Source organism: Lynx canadensis, chromosome B4, assembly GCF_007474595.2.
Source record: "Lynx canadensis isolate LIC74 chromosome B4, mLynCan4.pri.v2, whole genome shotgun sequence".
In the NCBI taxonomy this organism is placed as follows: Eukaryota; Metazoa; Chordata; class Mammalia; order Carnivora; family Felidae; genus Lynx; species Lynx canadensis.
Genome location: NC_044309.1, coordinates 134,945,244 through 134,958,966, shown reverse-complemented (window position 1 = coordinate 134,958,966; position 13,723 = coordinate 134,945,244). Strand labels below are relative to the sequence as shown.

Genomic DNA, 13,723 nt, shown 5'->3' with positions numbered 1-13,723 from the left:
CGATCCCTTGGCCCCCAGTTTAATAACAGTCCCATGAGGTCAGTTAGGCTGCCCACTGATTGGAGGAGCCCCTTCTATCTTCTGTGATCTGCGAACGCATGAGGCAAAGGCCTGTGGTCAGAGGGCCTATGTGAGGAGCACGCCGATGCCCCTGGGGAGTCCGGGAAGGCTTCCTGGAGGAGGTGGTACCAGGCTGAAGGACAGGGTCACATGGGGCCAGCCGGATGAGGCCGGTGTGAGCAGAGAGTGGGGAGCTGTAGGTTGAGCAGGGGGTCAGCATGGGCGAGGCTGTGGAAGGAGCGGGTGTGACCTGGGGAGCAGTGTCTCCGTTTCCCAGTTTACGGATATACAGCCCGAGACGCCAGAGTACAGAGGCTTGGCCGAGGGATGAGGGTGGCGGGACCGTTGGCTCTTTTAAGTGGACGGTCAGGACGGTCCCTCCCTGTTCTGCGGTTGCGTGTGCCCGGCCTCATTTGCTCGCTCTCCCCGCTCCCGCTTACAGGGGGCACGTCTCCCACAGCGCTGGGCGCCTTCCGCAGACGCCGTTTGTAATGAACGTCTGGTCTGCAGCTTTGATCCGCTCCTCCGGCGAGGTGGGCAGAGCGGGGCGGGGGTTTCTGGGAGTTTCTGGGAGTCTGGCTCGGCTCCGCCGGGCCGCACCCCAGCAAGCGCCGCCAAGCGCGTGGCCCCCAGCGGGTGGGATGACGAGCCGTCCCTGCTGACCGCTGGGCCCTGTCCCCCGCAGACTGAGAAGGACATCCTGCTGCGGCCCGAGCTGGAGGAACTGAGGAACGAACATTCTGCTCGCTTCAAGCTCTGGTACACGGTGGACAAAGCCCCCGAAGGTGAGGGGAGGAAGCACTGCGGGGGCCGGGGGCGGGGGGGTGGCGCTGGACCCTTCCCGGGGTTGAGCCTTCTGCACCCTTCGTCTCCAGTGGTGCTCAGGGTGGCCGTGTGTATGATGCCCTCTCACAAAAATAAGGAAGGAGGGATCAGAGAGGGGAAGTAAGTGTCCCACAGCACACAGCTGGAAAGCACCAGAGCCGGGGCTTGAACCCACATCCTCCTCCCCCAGAGCCCAAGGCCCTCCCTGGCTGCCCCGCCCCCCACCGGACAAAGAAAGTTGGCCTTTCTCCCCTTGGTCGGGGGCTCACTCTGGGGCAGGTCTTCAGGGTCACTGCTGGGGTTGGGGGCAACTGCCCCCGCTTTGTACTTTGTACCCTGTAAGGCACGTTACTCCCATTTTTTCCCTGGGCAGCGGCTGGGGGCCGGGCCAACGCACCCTTACCCTCATTCGACCTGTCCGGGTAGGCTGTTTGCCAAGGTCATGTAGGAGGCAGTGGATGAGGGCCACCTCCAAAACCCGAACCGAGGCTGCCCCCTGCGAGTTAAATTCCGCTTCATTCTCCCGTTTTGGGTGGAGACGTGGGTACGGGAAATACCTGAGTCTCTTCTTTGCTGTGAGAAAAGCAGCAGGTCGGGCTTCTTGGCCGGTGGTCCTGATGGCGTCTGGCTGCAGGGTTGGGAGCCTGCAGGGAGGTGGTGCAGCCTTGGAGACCCCCACTCCCTCCAGAGGCCCCTCAGCCAGCTGTCCTTCCGTGTCCTTCGTGTCAGGCTGCAGCCCCACGGGCCGGGCCTTTCCGCTTTTCAAGAGAAGCAGGGCCCTGCATTTTCATGGGAAACTTCTAAGTGGTGGGAAATGGACATTTTTTTTTTTTTTAAATTTTTTTTTTTTCAATGTTTATTTATTTTTGGGACAGAGAGAGACAGAGCATGAACGGGGGAGGGGCAGAGTGAGAGGGAGACACAGAATCGGAAACAGGCTCCAGGCTCCGAGCCATCAGCCCGGAGCCTGACGCGGGGCTCGAACTCACGGACCGCGAGATCGTGACCTGGCTGAAGTCGGACGCTTAACCGACTGCGCCACCCAGGCGCCCCAGGGGAAATGGACATTTTTGAAGCATCCTTAGGGCACCGGCGTGTGATGTCATCCGCCCCCCCCACCCCCCCCCAGCGTCCACCTCCCCTGGAACCGGGCAGACGGGCTCTAGGGGCAGGTGCCCATCTCATGAGTGGGAGGAGCCACCCTTCAGGGTTGACAGATCGGGTCCTGGGCCTCCTGGCTGAGACCTAGGCTGGGATGTAGGTGAATTGTGGACCGGACGGCAGTGCCCTGAGGCCCCTCGCTGGCCGGCCGGCCTGGACCAGCCCATCCAGGCTCCTGGTGGAGCCCTCGCTCTGTTCAGGAAGCCAGCTTGGCCCCGTGAGCTGATGCTCTCGTGGAGGAAGATGAACACGAAATAGGTTTATTAGCACATTATAGAGCAGAGGACCTAACCCTTGGGCAACAGCAGGATTAGGGGCGCTGACCGTGCCGTCGAAAAATCTGCATATAACTTTTTTTTTGATGTTTATTTATTTTTGAGAGAAAGAGAGACAGAGTGCGAGCGAGCGGAGGAGGGGCAGAGAGAGAGAGGGACACACAGAATCCGAAGTAGGCTCCAGGTTGAGCTGTCAGCACAGAGCCCAACACGGGGCTCGAACCCATGAACTGTGAGATCATGACCTGAGCCGAAGTCGGACGCTTAACCTACTGAGCCACCCAGGTGCCCCAGCATATAACTTTTGACTCCACAAACACTTAACTACTAAAATAGCCTACTGTTGACCAGAAGCCTTGTTGATAACAGCCGATTAACACATATCGTGTATATTTTTACACACCGTATTCTTACGATAAAGTAAGCCAGAGAAGGTCATATTAAGAAAACCGTAAAGAAAATATATTTACTGCACTAACTGGAAAAAATGTAACGTAAGCGGACCCGTGCTGTTCACGGGCAAACTGTAGAGTCCGGCAGGGAGGGGTGGCAAGAGCACTGGTTCCTGGAGTTGCTTTTTTTTTTTTACAGTAAAGAAAGCAACATTTAGCTTGTATTTGTGTCTCACTGGAAGTCGGGGGCGTGGGGGGGGGGCGGGAATGAGAGGAACGGGAGAGGTTTACTCCCTTCTGGTTACAGTTTCTAGTAGCGTGGGTAGGCTCCACCCGTGGCGGGGCCTCCTTGTCCCCGCTGCCTGCGGAGGAGGGGCCGGCGCTGACCCCTGCTGGTGGCACACACCAGAGCGCGGCCTCCTGGGGGCTGTTGTAAGGGGCACCCGCTACCCGCCAGAGGAGGAGCTGGGCTGGGTCGTCTCCTGGCACCTCGCACTTGCCTTTATTGTTACCCTGACCCACAGTTCAGGAGGAGTGGAGGTGTTGCCACAACGTTAGGTAGAAGCTGAAATTCTAGGTGCCACGAGAAAGATGGTGTAGCAGGTGGGCAAGGGCCGTTGTGGAACTGAGTGAAGGAATGGGGCCTGGGGCCAGCTCACGTGCAAGTGCGGCTGGCCTGTGCAGTACACGTGTAAAGAAAAACGCACTATTTAAACAAAATCCGTGTCAGTTTGCGATGTCTTCTATAGCCACGCATTGTACATACTAGCAAATACAGCTTAGTCCCGTGCATATTTTTAAAAATAAACTTGGTGGGGCGCCTGGGTGGCGCAGTCGGTTAAGCGTCCGACTTCAGCCAGGTCACGATCTCGCGGTCCGTGAGTTCGAGCCCCGCGTCAGGCTCTGGGCTGATGGCTCAGAGCCTGGAGCCTGTTTCCGATTCTGTGTCTCCCTCTCTCTCTGCCCCTGCCCCGTTCATGCTCTGTCTCTCTCTGTCCCAAAAATAAAAATAAATGTTGAAGAAAAAAAAGAAAAAAAAAATATTTAAAAATAAACTTGGGGCGCCTGGGTGGCTCAGTCGGTTGGGGTGCCGACTTCGGCTCAGGTCACCATCTCGCGGTCCGTGAGTTCAAGCCCCGCGTCAGGCTCTGGGCTGATGGCTCAGAGCCTGGAGCCTGCTTCCGATTCTGTGTCTCCTTCTCTCTCTGCCCCTCCCCCCTTCGTGCTCTGTCTCTCTGTCTCAAAAATAAATAAACGTTAAAAAAATAAATAAAAAAAATAAATAAACTTATACCAGAGCGCCTGGGTAGCTCAGTCGGTTGAGCGTCAGACTTGGGATCAGGTCATGATCTCACCACTTGTGGGTTCGAGCCCCGCATGGGGCTCTGTGCTGACCGCTCAGAGCCCGGATCCTGCTTCGAATTCTGTGTCTCCTTCTCTCGCTGCCCCTCCCCTGCTCGCTAGCACTCTGTCTCTCTCAAAAATAAACATTAAAAAGTAAAATAAACTTATACCCAAAATAAAGTCAAAAGAAACTTCTACCTCCTCCACCCACCTCTGCCAGCCCCCTCCCCTGCCTCTGGCAACCAGCAGTCTGTTCTCTCTGTGAGCTTGCGGTTTTTTGTTTTTGGGGTTTTTCTTTCTTTCTTTTTTTTTTTTTAAAGATTCCACATGTAAGTGACTCATACGGTGTTTGTCTTTCTGTCTGACTCATTTAGCATAACACCCTCGAGGTCCATCCATGTTGTCACAGATGGCAAGATGTCATTCTTTTTATGGCCGAATAATATTCCATTGTATTGAAGGGGTTCAGGTCTCACCCACACCCCTCCCCTCCAGAATGTGCCACTTTGGCACATGGGTTATTTTGAGCTGAAGGCACTTGAGACCCTGTTGGGCTGAAGAGAAACTTTTGTCCCTTCCTCAACCACACAGAAGAATCTAAATTGAGGGTCTTTCCGGGGCGCCTGGTGGCTCCATCGGTTAAGTGTCTGACTCTTGATATCAGCTCGGGTTATGATTTCTTGGTTTGTGAGTTTGAGCCCCACATCGGGCTCTGCACTGACAGCACGGAGCCTGCTTGGGATTTTTCTCTCTCCCGTTCTCTCTGCCCCTCCCCTGCTTGCCCTCTCTGTCTCAAAATAAATAAAAATAAACTTAAAAATAATAAATAAATAAATAAATAAATAAATAAATAAATAAATAAATAGGGGGTCTTTCTCAGAATGAGAGCTATTATCAGAGGTAAATTTTATCCGAGTGACTCATCTGTATGGCAGGGCAAATATCTAATAAACAAACATCACTTCTTACCCTGCCATGAAGTACATTCCCTCCCTCTGAAGTCTCAGACGCCTGCCCCCTTCTCCCGGGTTCAGAATGACATATGGACCTCATTTTGCCTGACTGCCTTTGGAATTTCCATGTCTGTGTGGATTCCCTGTATATAGGCTATTAAATTTGATTTTCGCCTGTTAAGCCCTCTCATGTCAACTTGATTCTTAGTCCAGCTAGAAGGACCTTTCAAGGGAAAGGAATTCTTGCTCTGTGAAAGCATTTGTAGCACAATTTCTTTATCCATTCATCCATCAGTGGACATTTAGTTTGCTTCCATATCTTGGCCATTGTAAACAATGCTGCAGTGAGCATAGGGTGCAGATATCTTTTCGAGTTAGTGTTTTCATTTTCTTTTTTTTAATATTTTATTTTATTTTTGAGAGGTGGGGGGAAGGGGCAGGAGGAGAGAGAGAATGGACCCGAAGCAGGTTCAGCACTGTCGGTGCAGAGCCCAGTGCAGGGCTCGAACCCATGAACCCTGAGATCATGACCTGATATCACAGGCACCCCAGTGTTTTCATTTTCTTCGGATAAATACCCAAAAGTGGAATTGCTGGGTCATAGGGTAGTTCTATTTCTAATTTTTTGAGGACCCTCCATACTGTTTTCCACAGTAGCTGCACTCGTTCGTACTCACAGTACACAAGGGTTTCCTTTTCTCCACATCCTCTCCAACACTTGTTTCTTGTCTTTTTGATGGTGGCATCCTGACAGATGTGAGGTGTGCTTTTGGATGGAATGTTCTGTAAACGTCTGTTAGGTCCATCTGGCCTAATGTGTCGCCTAAGGCCAATGTTTCCTTACTGATTTTCTGTCTGGGTGACCTAGCCATTGATATAAGCAGGGTATTAAAATCCCCCACTCTTACTGTATTGCTCTCTCTTTCTCCCTTTAGATCTATTAGTATTTGCTTTATGTGATCAGGTACTTCTATGTTGGGCACATAAGTGTTTACCAATGTTACATCATCGTGGGGTTGACCTCTTTACCATTATGTCTCTCCCATCTTTGTCCCTTATTTACTTCAGCTTTCTTTTCGTTTCCACTTGCACAGAACATCTGTTTCCGTTCCTTCACTCTCGGTCTGTGTGTCCTCCCAAATGTCTAAAGTGCGTTCTTGTAGGCAGCACAAAGATAGGTCCCGTTCGTCTGTTTTCGTGCAATTTCAGTGTCGTTAACGCAGTGTTCTATTAGTTTCAGGCGTACAGGGTAGTGATTCGGAAGTTCTATACGTTACTCAGCGCTCGTCACGAAAAGTGTGCTCTCCATCCCTTCACCGTGTCACCCAGGCCCTCACCCTCCCCTCTGGCCACCATCACTGTGTTTCTCACAGTTAAAAGAGTCTGTTTTTGGTCTCTCTTTTTTCTTTGTTGGTTTTTTCCCTAAACTCCACTATGAGTGAAATCGTATGGTATTGTCTTTCTCTGACTGCCTGATTTCACTTGGCATAATACTCTCTAGCTCCATCCATGTTGTTGTAAATGGCAAGATTTCGTGGCATCTCATGGCTGAATAATATTCCCTCGTATATATGTACCACATCTTCTTTATCCATTTATCCTATCAATGGACGCTTGGGCTGCTTCCCAAGGTATCTTGGCTGTTGTAGAGAATGCCGCTATAAACACTGGGGTCATGTATCCCTTTGAATTAGTGTTTTTGTATTCTTTGCGTAAATACCCAGTAGTGCGATTTCTGGATCATAGGGTAATTCTGTTTCTGATTTTTTGAGGAACCTCCATACTGTCTTCACAGCAGGTGCACCACTTTGCATTCCCACCAGCAGTACACAGGATTCCCTTTTCTCCACGTCCTCGCCAACACCTGCTGTTTCTTGTGCTTTGATTTTAGCCATTCTGACAAGTGTGAGGTGGTATCTCATTGCGGTTTTGATTTGCATTTTCCTGATGATGAGTGATGATGAGCATCTTTCCATAGGTCTGTTGGCCATCTGGATGTCCTCTTTGGCAAAATGCATATTCACGTTTTCTGCCCAGTTTTTAGTTAGATTGTTTTCTGGATGTTGAGCTGTATCAGGTCTTTATATACTTCAGACACTAACCCTTTATCAGATAAGTCCTTTGCAAGTATCTTCTCCCATTCAGCGGGTTGTCTTTTAGTTTTGTGGGCTGTTCCCTTTGCTGTGCAGAAGCTTTTTATTTTGATGTCGTCCTAATAGTTTATTTTTGCTTTTGTTTTCCTTGCCTTAGGAGACATGTCTAGAAAAATGCTATGGCTGATGTTAAGAGAAATTCCTGCCTGTGCCTTCTTCTAGGAATGTTATGGTTTCAGGTCTCACATTTAGGTTCTTAATCCATTTTGAGTTTATTTTTGCACACGGCATAAGAAAGTGATCCAGTTTTATTCTTTTGCATGTGGCTGTCCCGTTTTCCCAACACCGTCTGTAGAAGAGACTGTCTTTTTCCCATTGTATATATATTTTCCCCCCTCAGACCAACAGCAGCCCAGTGCCCTGTCGAGGCTTTATTTGACACCACTCCCATTGTACATTCTTGTCTCCTTTGTTGAAGATTAATTGACCATATAATCATGGGTTTATTTCTGGGCCTTCTATTCTGTTTCATTGAACTATGTGTCTGTTTTTATGTTGGTATAGATAGGTCTTGTTTTTTATCCACTCACTTTTTTTTCCTCTAATTTTTTTATTTTTACATTTATTTATTTTTGAGAGACAGAGACAGCACAAGTGGGGGAGGGGCAGGGAGAGAATGAGACACAGAATCCGAAACCGGCTCCAGGCTCTGAGCTGTCAGCACAGAACCTGACGAGCGGCTCGAACTCACGAATCGTGAGATCATGACCTGAGCCGAAGTCAGACGCTTAACCGACTGAGCCACCCAGGCGCCCCCACTCAGTCACTTTTGATTGGAGAATTTAGTCCATTTACGCTTAGAGTATTTATCGATAGATACTCACTTACTGCCATTTTGTTAATTATTTACTGGCTGCTTTGTTCTGGGTCAGCCAGGCTGGGGCAGGGGATCAGGGCAAACGTTTGCTTCGGATCAACCTCTTCATTCTTCAATGTTTGTTGAAAGAAGGGAGGAATTCACAGCACAGCAGTTTAATGGTCAGGGGGAGGCGGTTTGGGGTAGGTGGGCAGTCGTTGGTCAGTCTCACGGCCACACTGGGACTCACCTTGTCTCCCGCCTGCAGCCTGGGACTACAGCCAGGGCTTCGTAAATGAAGAAATGATCCGGGACCACCTTCCGCCCCCGGAGGAGGAGCCGCTGATACTGATGTGCGGCCCCCCGCCCATGATCCAGTATGCCTGCCTGCCTAACCTGGACCGCGTGGGCCACCCCAAGGAGCGCTGCTTCGCCTTCTGACGGCCAGGCCCTGGCTGCTCGCACGCCTGCCCCGCACACTCACCGTGCCCCGTCCACAGCCGCCCTCCCCGCCGTTGTTCTTTAACGTCATTTCCCGCCACATCTCCCGCTGCGGCCCTGGGTGCAGCCCGCCCTGCCTGAGCTGCGGTGGTGACCCCGCTGGGCTGGTTCCCCCGAGGGACCCCTTTGGGAGCAGGGTGCTGTTACAGGCAGGCCACCTCCAGCCACCATCTGGCCCTCTTCAGTTCTCACCCGTGATGCTCAGCCCTGGCCCCGCCCTGCCTCCACCCCACCCACCCACACACTACTAGGCCAAGGCTTCCAGCACTGCGATCCACCCACCCCTCCCAGGGCAGACCGCAGTCTGGAAGCAAACACAGGTGTACGAGCAGCCCAGAGCTGCAGGTGCCAGGGACCCCCCCCCCCCCCCCCCACCGGCTCGGGACCCTCACCTGCCACCCCTCACTACCTGCTCTGGGTCACAGCCACCTGACACTACATAACAGATAATGCCAAAAAGTGCTCTCGGCAGGGACTGTGGGGATGAGAGTCTGCCCCCGCTCCAGCGCCCAGGCAGGCCCCGCCGGCAGGGAGCTGGGCTCTCCCGGGGCTGGAGCAGGAGGAGGAGACTGGCCCACCGGCCCAGGGCTCCTCCCGGGGACACGCAGGCCCTCCGGAAGCCTCGGCATTTTCTGCAACACACCTTAACTTCGGGCAGCTTTGGGAGTTCCAAGCTGTCGGCCCAGCAGTCTCATGGGCTGCCCCTGGGCCCTGGGCCCCCAGCCCTGATGGCAGAGCTGAGACGATGTTTATTTATTCCTCTGCCCCAAACCCGCCCGTCCTGCTGCCTGTGCCCCAGCATAGGGGAGTCTGTCTGAGCAGCGTTCTCAGTGACCTCAGTGTTGCCTTTAGACGAGGGTGGGTGAGCCTCTTGCGTATCGGCTTTTCCAGAATCATTTATGAGCAGAAAAGACGTTGAAATAAAACTTTGCTAATACTAACCCTTCTGGGGCTCCTGGAGGCTCTGTGACTTGTGTCATTGTGGGGACGGGGGGGGGGGGGAGGAGACAAGAAGGGGCTCGGCACTTACTTCAAACGTGTGTTTGTGTTTGTTGTGTGAAGTTTGGACAGTACGGAAAAATATACACGGGAGAAAAGACACCGGACGTCCAGAGGCAAACGCCGACCGCCCTGGTGAAGCCACGTGGCCCACCCGAGGCCGCTGCTGTTGCCCCGTGTCACACGGTCTCCATAAGCCCACATGGATCATGATTCATTATGTAGCAGATCCCCTGGGGTTGGACAGCTGGATTGTTTCCCACCTGTGGATTTTGAAAATGACAGCGGCTCTCTTCACCCTCCTGTCAGATGACTTGTTTTGTTTTTTGAGGATAGATTCCTGGAGACAGAAAGCTGGGCCAGGGCGCGGGGACACTGGGGTCCAGCCTTTCAATGGCCCCGCTTTTGCCCAGCCTTAGTCATGTCATCTCAGCCATGCGAGAAGCCCTCTCCAGCCCTGTGTCGAACAACTCCGTGTGTCTGCACTGTTTTCCTTTTTTTTTTTTTTTTAAATTTTTTTTTTTCAACGTTTATTTATTTTTGGGACAGAGAGAGACAGAGCATGAACGGGGGAGGGGCAGAGAGAGAGGGAGACACAGAATCGGAAACAGGCTCCAGGCTCCAGGCTCTGAGCCATCAGCCCAGAGCCTGACGCGGGGCTCGAACTCACGGACCGCGAGATCGTGACCTGGCTGAAGTCGGACGCTTAACCGACTGCGCCACCCAGGCGCCCCTGCACTGTTTTCCTTTTTGCTTTCCCCTCTGGTCAGCCCTGAGAAGCAGGGTTCATTTGAGGCTCGGCGACGAATGGCCTTCGGGTTGGAGGGGAGTCCTGAGTAAGGCAGGTATTGCTCCCCCCGTGGAGGGCTCCAAGGGGGTCCACTAGCCCCCTCGTGCCTTTGTGTCCCATTCAAGTGCTGGGGACTCGGCCGCGGCTGCCCCAACACACCCTCCCCGACTACTGGGGCACTGGTGAGAAAGTCCTAAGCCAAGTACCAGATGGTGTCATGAGTGAAACGGTAAATGCCAAGACAAATTAGGCCACAAGGCAACGTGGGAATGAGGGCTGGTTTCTCTGAAGAGACAACGAAGCTGGCTCTGCAGGGATAGGTGTTCAAGGTGGCAGGAACGGGGAGTGCAGAGGCGTTGGGTTTGGAGCAAGCTTGTGGGATTAACGTCAAGAAACAGATGGAAGAAAGCAGGTGGCTGAGGGGACAGCGGAAATGAAGCTGGAAAGGAGGCAAACTAGCAGTGTTCTAGAGGGTGTGACCAGCAAGTGCAAAGGCCCTGGGGCAGAGGTCTGCCGGATGGCTTCAGGAACACTGTGAAGGTCGGTGTGGCTGGAGGGGGGTGGGGGTGGGGGTGGGGTGGGGAAGTGCACTGGAAGAAACGCCTGAAGCCAAGCCACAGGCCCGGGAGCCCCTTTTTCCTCTCTTCTCTTACCTCTGTTCTGGCCCTGGCCCGCATCCTGGAGCAGGGCTGGGCTCCTTGGGGCAGCAAAGGGCTTGGCCTGGGAATCCCTTCTGCACCCCTACCATGTGCTGGGGACTCTGCAGAGCACTGGACTCGCATTAGGTCTCCTCAATTCTGGTCCCTTTTGGAGGATGAGAAAACAGGCCTGAGGGTCAGAATGTACACCTGCCTGAGCTCACGAAGGGCTGTTCCCAGGAGCTGAGAAGGGCATGGGTTGGACCTGGTCTCTACCCTCTCACCCGGTCTCAGTTTCCCCACCCATAAAATGGGTGAGTGATCATGAGTCTCTACCCTCTCTTGACTCCCACCCTTTCAGAGTAACATTTACAGGGGCGCCTGGAGGGCTCAGTCGGTTAAGCATCCGACTTCAGCTCAGGTCATGATCTCACAGTTCATGGGTTCCAGCCCCGCGTTGGGCTCTGTGCTGACAGCTTGGAGCCTGGAGCCTGTTTCGGATTCTGTGCCTCCCTCTCTCTGCCCTTCCCCCACTCGTGCTCTGTCTCTGTGTCTCTCTCAAAAATAAGGAAACATTAAAAAACAAATTAAAGTGACATTTTTTTTTTAATTTTTTTTTTCAACGTTTATTTATTTTTGGGACAGAGAGAGACAGAGCATGAACAGGGGAGGGGCAGAGAGAGAGGGAGACACAGAATCCGAAGCAGGCTCCAGACTCCGAGCCATCAGCCCAGAGCCTGACGCGGGGCTCGAACTCACGGACCGCGAGATCGTGACCTGGCTGAAGTCGGACGCTTAACCGACTGCGCCACCCAGGCGCCCCTAAAGTGACATTTATAACAGACCCTTTTAGCCTCCTGAAGTGAATTCGCAGGGAATATCACCAGCCTACACACAGAATTTTAAAAAATCAACACAAATCTCCAGCTGTATTATAAAAGAGCAAGAAAGAAAAGGAACTTACAAAATGATGCACATTTCAGTGTGTAAATGCTGGCCCATGTCCCCCAGAAGGAGGGTGGGCAGGGGTGTGCCCAGGCGCGGAGTCCCTGGACTGTCACAGCCCCTAAATGCAACCTGACTCCCCCCAGTCCCCGCTGACAGGGGCCCGGATTTCCCAGGCGGGGCAACGTTCTTGGTGGGTTTCCAAACAAAGCAGGACCCAGTTCCTCTGGCTACGGCGCGGCTGCATTCCCGGCAACCCCGTGCCTGTTCACACTGGGCAAAAAGTCCGGCGTGCTCTTAAGCGAAATGGAGCGAAGCCTGGGCTGGGAGAACCGTAACAGGCCTCACCCCTCCTGGAATGCCGCAGGCGTGGGGAGGGCCCACGCCTCAGGACGGCCACACCCTAGTCCCCAACCGCCACGTGACAGGATTCCCGGATCCCTGTCCCGCCGACCAGCCGACACCACCCTACGGAGCTCCGAATATGCCTCCCGGGGAGGGCCACCCGCTGAGAGCTGATCTCAATTCATTACCTTACTGAACTGGCTTAAAAAATAACCCCTCGGTCACTGTTTTACATCGCCCTTAAGGCGTGTCGGGGCCTTAACTCCCGCGGTCCCCTGGCCCCTCCCTCGTTCCTCTGCACCTGCCCAGCAGGGGAGCCTGGGACCCTCCCTTCCTCTACCTGGTCCCCCTCCCCGCAATTCCTGGAAGGAGGAAGGAAGGGAGAGGCTAGAGGTCCCGCTCTAGAGCTAAGAAAGGGAAGGCCAGCCAGCACCCCACCGCGGCTGCGCTGATGGGACTTGGATTCCCTTCCTCGGTCTGGTGCCCAGCCCTCCAGCTTTATCAGCCCTTGCCCGCAGAGCTTCTGATGCCAGTCTGAATGGTGGCGTGTTCTGTCGACAGTAACTCCGCTGGCATCACCGGACTGAGAAATTAGTAACTCAGCACAGTACGTGCTCTTGGCTGTTCTAAAGACGTTGCGTGTATTATTATTATTTTCTTTTTCTACTGATCAAGCAACAAACATATTGGACACTTACCTCGTGCCGGGCTTAGCGCTGGGTCCTGGGGCGGCCTCTTCTATAGCAAAGGCAATTCCGCGTGTCCAAGATTTTCAGTCTATCACGCACCCCTCGCAACGACCTGCTGTTTGCCCCATTTTATAGATCAAGTAAACCGCAGCATAACGAGGAGAAGCAATTTGCTGGTGAAAGCCATACCGCCAAGAAGCGCGGCTCGAGGGGACCCACAGGGTCCTCCAGCTGTCACCCCGTGAGCTGCAACGCGAGCGCCTACTGTAGGCAGCCGGTAGCCGCAGGCATCTTTCGCTCTAACCCACAAGTAAGCGGCTGTCCTTATTCTAGGATTCCTGGGGCAAGAAACTGGCTTACGGTCGCCAAGCGGAAGGCAGTCCATGAATCACTAAATCGAAAAACCGGGCCAATTTAGCAAGACAAAGAAAAAAAAAACCGGGGATAATAAATGCCAAGTGCGGGGCTGACAGGCACAGAAAGACCTTTCTGCAGCCCCAGCTCTTACTTCGCAAACTACGTACTCTTCAAACTGACATTTAACCAGAGGACACCGGTCTGTTTTTTCAGTGATCAGAAGGGGGGACGGGCAGATCGCGACTCCCAGGCATCCCGCAAAGTAGGCGGGTCACCTTAGGGGCAACCTTTACCCGCTCAAAAATTCGTCTCACATTAGCAGTGAGGATTCGGGCGTCACCCCGAATCGTTATTTTCCTTACTCATAAGTTTAAGGCATAAAGAGGAGAGCGTGTTACTCCCAGGGTAATAAATTCCATTCTCATTTGCCCTACGGTGAGTATCAGAGTCGAGCATTGAACTAAGAGCCCGATTCCTTTGCAGTTCGTCTCATTCACTAG

The 13,723-nt window shown here is 53.0% G+C and overlaps 1 protein-coding gene and 1 non-coding gene across 5 annotated transcripts in view; one reads left to right on the top strand and one right to left on the bottom strand.

Annotated features, from left to right (window-relative positions):
* LOC115517818 (NADH-cytochrome b5 reductase 3) overlaps positions 1-9,402 on the top strand; it is a 28,600-nt gene extending 19,198 nt beyond the window's left edge. For all 4 annotated transcript variants that reach the window (XM_030320835.1, XM_030320832.1, XM_030320834.1 and 1 more), the window contains exons 8-9: positions 746-845; positions 8,228-9,402. In XM_030320835.1, the coding sequence (XP_030176695.1) occupies positions 746-845; positions 8,228-8,400 (273 nt within the window). In that variant the 3' untranslated portion in view covers positions 8,401-9,402. The remainder of the gene's footprint in view (positions 1-745; positions 846-8,227) is intronic.
* A 4,050-nt stretch (positions 9,403-13,452) lies between these two features.
* On the bottom strand, positions 13,453-13,602 carry LOC115519643. The gene has a single exon (XR_003970619.1). It is a non-coding gene; the product is annotated as a U12 minor spliceosomal RNA (small nuclear RNA).
* Between the last annotated feature and the right edge of the window lie 121 nt (positions 13,603-13,723).